This window comes from Portunus trituberculatus, chromosome 27 (genome assembly GCF_017591435.1).
Source record: "Portunus trituberculatus isolate SZX2019 chromosome 27, ASM1759143v1, whole genome shotgun sequence".
Taxonomy (NCBI): Eukaryota; Metazoa; Arthropoda; class Malacostraca; order Decapoda; family Portunidae; genus Portunus; species Portunus trituberculatus.
This window is the reverse complement of record NC_059281.1, coordinates 4,992,891-4,996,869: the sequence shown is the minus strand read 5'-3', so window position 1 is coordinate 4,996,869 and position 3,979 is coordinate 4,992,891. Positions and strand designations below refer to the sequence as shown.

Here is a 3,979-nt window from a genome sequence, read left to right as displayed (position 1 = left end):
CAGCCAAATGGCTCTGGAAGACCTGGCCATGTTCCGCTCTATACCCACAGCCACTGTTTTCTATCCATCTGATGCTGTATCCACGGAGCGTGCTTGTGAGTTAGCTGCCAACACCCCTGGTATTTGCTTCATCAGGACCTCCCGCCCTGGTACTGCAGTCATCTATGACAATGACCACAAATTTGAGGTGAGTGTAATGGGGAATAGAAATTGGCTTCACTTGATTGATTGATCAAAGACATCAGGCAGGGAAGTTTTTTTACAAAGTGAAAATACAGGTTTAAAATTTTACTACAGCTTGGAAAGGCCAATGTGATCCGGTCATCAGGGTCTGACAAGGTACTGGTTATTGGTGCTGCCATCACACTGCGTGAGGCAATGACTGCTGCTGACCGGCTGGAAGGAGAGGGCACCAATGTGCGTGTGATGGACCTGTTCACCATTAAGCCCATTGACAAGGAGGCCATCATCTCCAATGCTAAGGAGTGTGGAGGCCGCATCATTGTGGTGGAGGACCATTACCCTGAAGGTCAGTGCACAGTAATGACAAGATTGCGATAAAGACCAACTTGGCTAAAGCATTCTCATGGAGGGCTCAGTGTGTAGCAACAATTGTTTTGAGTTAAAGATGGCAACATATATTATATAGTAAAGTTACATATTGATTAGTTTAAGTGCATCAATAATGTTTATTGTTCAATAGTATGAATGTAGGTATCCATATTAGAGAAATACATGAAAAGAGCCAAAAGTGATGTATAACTGGTAGAGATGTACTGATGCATCAGAATCGGCGGTATCGGCCCATTTTTTGGGTATCGGTATCGGGTTATTTTATGCCGATACTTCCGATACCTAAAAGGAATTTACTACTTAATGATATATTCGATATAAGATATTGATGATACCAAATTAATATAATACGGCGTATTAAGTTTCCGTGGTGATTACCGTATGTCATAGAATACTGTTTTCTGTGATAATAAGCCACAACCTTTAAATTGGACGTGTATGAAACGTGTATAGGCTGAACTCCGGCATCCTGTCACACGGTCGGTCATGAGTCACCACGCATTCTCACTGTCTCTCAGTCAGATGCCTGCTCCTCCACCCACACAAAGTTCTTATTTGATTTATAAATTAACAGTGCTAGTGGTAGCCTTTTCAAAGATATCATACTGGAATAGGTGGAAACTCGAATTATATATGTATATTAATTTTAATGCAAGTTTAATTTTTGAGTTACTTGTGTTAACCTAAGGATGTAAAAATTCCATAACTAAGAAAGTAACGATTCTGTTTTGTAATCATGTGCATTGTGTATAATTTGTTGCATATTAATTATTTAAGATCATAGCAATACACTAGAAATTTAGAATAAACTAAACTTTTTTCTATTTAATTGAAAAGATTAGGTGAAAGCTCATTTTTCTGAATTGGTCTACTAATGTCTAATGAATTAATATCAAAGGATGTCAGATTTAATTAAAGAGAAACATACACAACAAAATGAGTTTCTTTTGCTAATATTTTGTGTCTGTTTTACAATTTTAATAATTTAAAAAATATTTTTGATCGCCAAAATATCGTCAATAAAATTAATCATGAAAATGCACAAGACCAAATGGTCGCTAAAGGAGTAAGAAGTAAGAATTTAGAATAACTGACAAGAATCAGAAGACTGAGAAGATATTAATTCCAATTACTGAGTAATTTACCTTTGCAAATGGCTTCAAAAAGCTTCTAGAATTGCTTCTTTTCACAAACGTTCTCAGAAGGACTTACAGCATCCCCCAAAACAAAGCCTCCCATCTGATAACGCTCGCCGTCCACCAACTCATCCTGGTGTCCAGTGCAGTAATCACTATAAGTAGTAGTATCGGTATTGGCCCAATTAGGTGGTATCGGAATCGGCCAAAATTTTGGTATCGGTACATCTCTAATAACTGGTTCAAGAGACAGAATAATACATTACTGGTGTCCACCATCTAACATGTTATGAGTAGTTGCTATCGTTTAACTCAATATTTTGTTAGCATGTATGGATTTGATCTTGAGTATGTCTTGCATTAGGTTGATGAATGTCACTGCTACATGACAATAAAATTCAAGAATATTATCAGATTACTTGGAGGTATTGTTTAATGGACCACTGACTACACTTTTACAAAGTAGCAATGTGTAGGTGAACCAGGGAAGACTGGCAGTCCCTATTTCAGTTTGTTCCCAGAAGGGCGTCCCACCTTGTGTAACGAATGACCACTTCAGTGAAGTGGCTCAGCCTCTAACATAAAAGAATATTGACCAGATGCTTTCTTAGCAAAATGCAGAGTGTAGTTTTGAAGAGCAGCCTCATTTAAGAGGATATATTCATGGTTCCTGATTGGAATAAAAAATGTAAAAGTATTAGTATATAATGTTCTCTAAACTAACTGTGATCATCATGTCTTCATGCATACTGTCTTGTGTCTTCCTGTATACTGTTTGTATATTTTATAAATTGTGTGTATATTTGAAAACTGGCTGAAGAATATGACTAGTGCTGTCAAGATGTCTTGTATAGCTGGCAGTTGGTTAGTGATTTAATTTTGTATTATGGATAGAATACTCAAGACTGCACTTCTAGTTGCATCATTATTTTTACTATGGCAAACATTACCATTTGAAGTTCAGTTTCTTTTAAATAACAAAAACTGGTGTTGTTAAGCAGATACTCATCTAAAAATATTGCAGGTGGCATTGGGGAAGCTGTGAAGTCTGCTGTGGCCATGGAGAGGGACATCATTGTGTCTCACCTGGCAGTGACCAATGTTCCTCGCTCCGGCAAGTGTGACGAGTTGCTGGACATGTTTGGCATCTCTGCCTCGGCTGTAGTGAAGGCTGCCAAGGAGATCATCCAGGTCTAATCAGGAGTGTATTATATGTACTATGAACATAAGGCTGTATGTTGACCAAGATTATTCCATGAAGAGCAAGAAACTCAGGTGCAATGTGTAACTTGTAATCACATTCTGAGAAATAAGAAAATTTAATATTTTTTTTTGGATCTTCAATTTTCTAGTTTTCCTTTGAGCAGCAATTTGGTTACAACTTTAGCTAAGCTCCAACACTCCCTGTTAAGAGTTCCAAGATATTAATGAATAAGGCTTGTATAAGGATGCCAGAACCATTCCTGTTATGCAGTGAAGTCATTCCAGTGATCATTCCATGTTATTGGTGCAGGATGAGGGCAAAGGTGTTAAAGATTGCATTCCATATGTTGTACCAGCTATTCCTGAATTGATGTCATTCCATATATGAATAAGGAAGTAACTTAAGTCACAAATTGTCAGAATTTCCAGACTGGATGAAATAAAAACAAAAATAAATAAAGGATTAAACTTAGATAACTGCATGAAGCAGGTATTAGTGTAATGCTGAAAGTAGATGGTAGACAGTCAACTGGTAAGTGTGAGGGCTTCATGAAAGAAGTCATTATTTTGGAATTCAGTATGATGTACTTCACACTCCTGTTGGCCAGCTTGCTGCTGTGGTGTATGTTGTACTTGAGTATTGATCAAAATTTCTATTGAAAGAAGGTGGTTGGGCAGATGCAGGATGTCTTGCATTGTGCTTCAAGGACTGATTGTTCCAGCTGGACAGTTTTGAAGGAAGAGAACCTCATCTTGCTTATTTATTGTTAGAAATATTTAACATCAAAATGTTGTACTGAAGAAATTTATTTACGTATAAAACTGTTGTATGGTAATAAATGTTTAAGTAAACCTGTTATTTATTTAATGCTTTGTAAGTATTGATGGAAAGAAAGGGCAAGATAATCATTTATGAAAAATAAAGCAAAGACTATTAACCGGTCACCTTGCATGTATTCTTCACTTACAACACTCAACCCAACAGTTTACCAAGACCGTTCACCTCAACTTGCACGACTGTACACAGCCACTGTAGACCGTACAGGATGCAGCTTCATACTCCTCTC

The 3,979-nt window shown here is 37.3% G+C and overlaps 1 protein-coding gene across 3 annotated transcripts in view; it reads left to right on the top strand.

The window, feature by feature from the left end:
• The window catches only part of LOC123509703 (transketolase-like), a 30,228-nt gene extending 26,464 nt beyond the window's left edge, over nucleotides 1-3,764 (top strand). For all 3 annotated transcript variants that reach the window (XM_045264201.1, XM_045264200.1, XM_045264199.1), the window contains 3 exons: nucleotides 1-187; nucleotides 298-529; nucleotides 2,734-3,764. The exon at nucleotides 1-187 is cut by the window's left edge and continues 56 nt beyond it. In XM_045264201.1, coding sequence (XP_045120136.1) covers nucleotides 1-187; nucleotides 298-529; nucleotides 2,734-2,906 — 592 coding nt within the window. In that variant the 3' untranslated portion in view covers nucleotides 2,907-3,764. The remainder of the gene's footprint in view (nucleotides 188-297; nucleotides 530-2,733) is intronic.
• The last annotated feature ends 215 nt before the right edge of the window (nucleotides 3,765-3,979 follow it).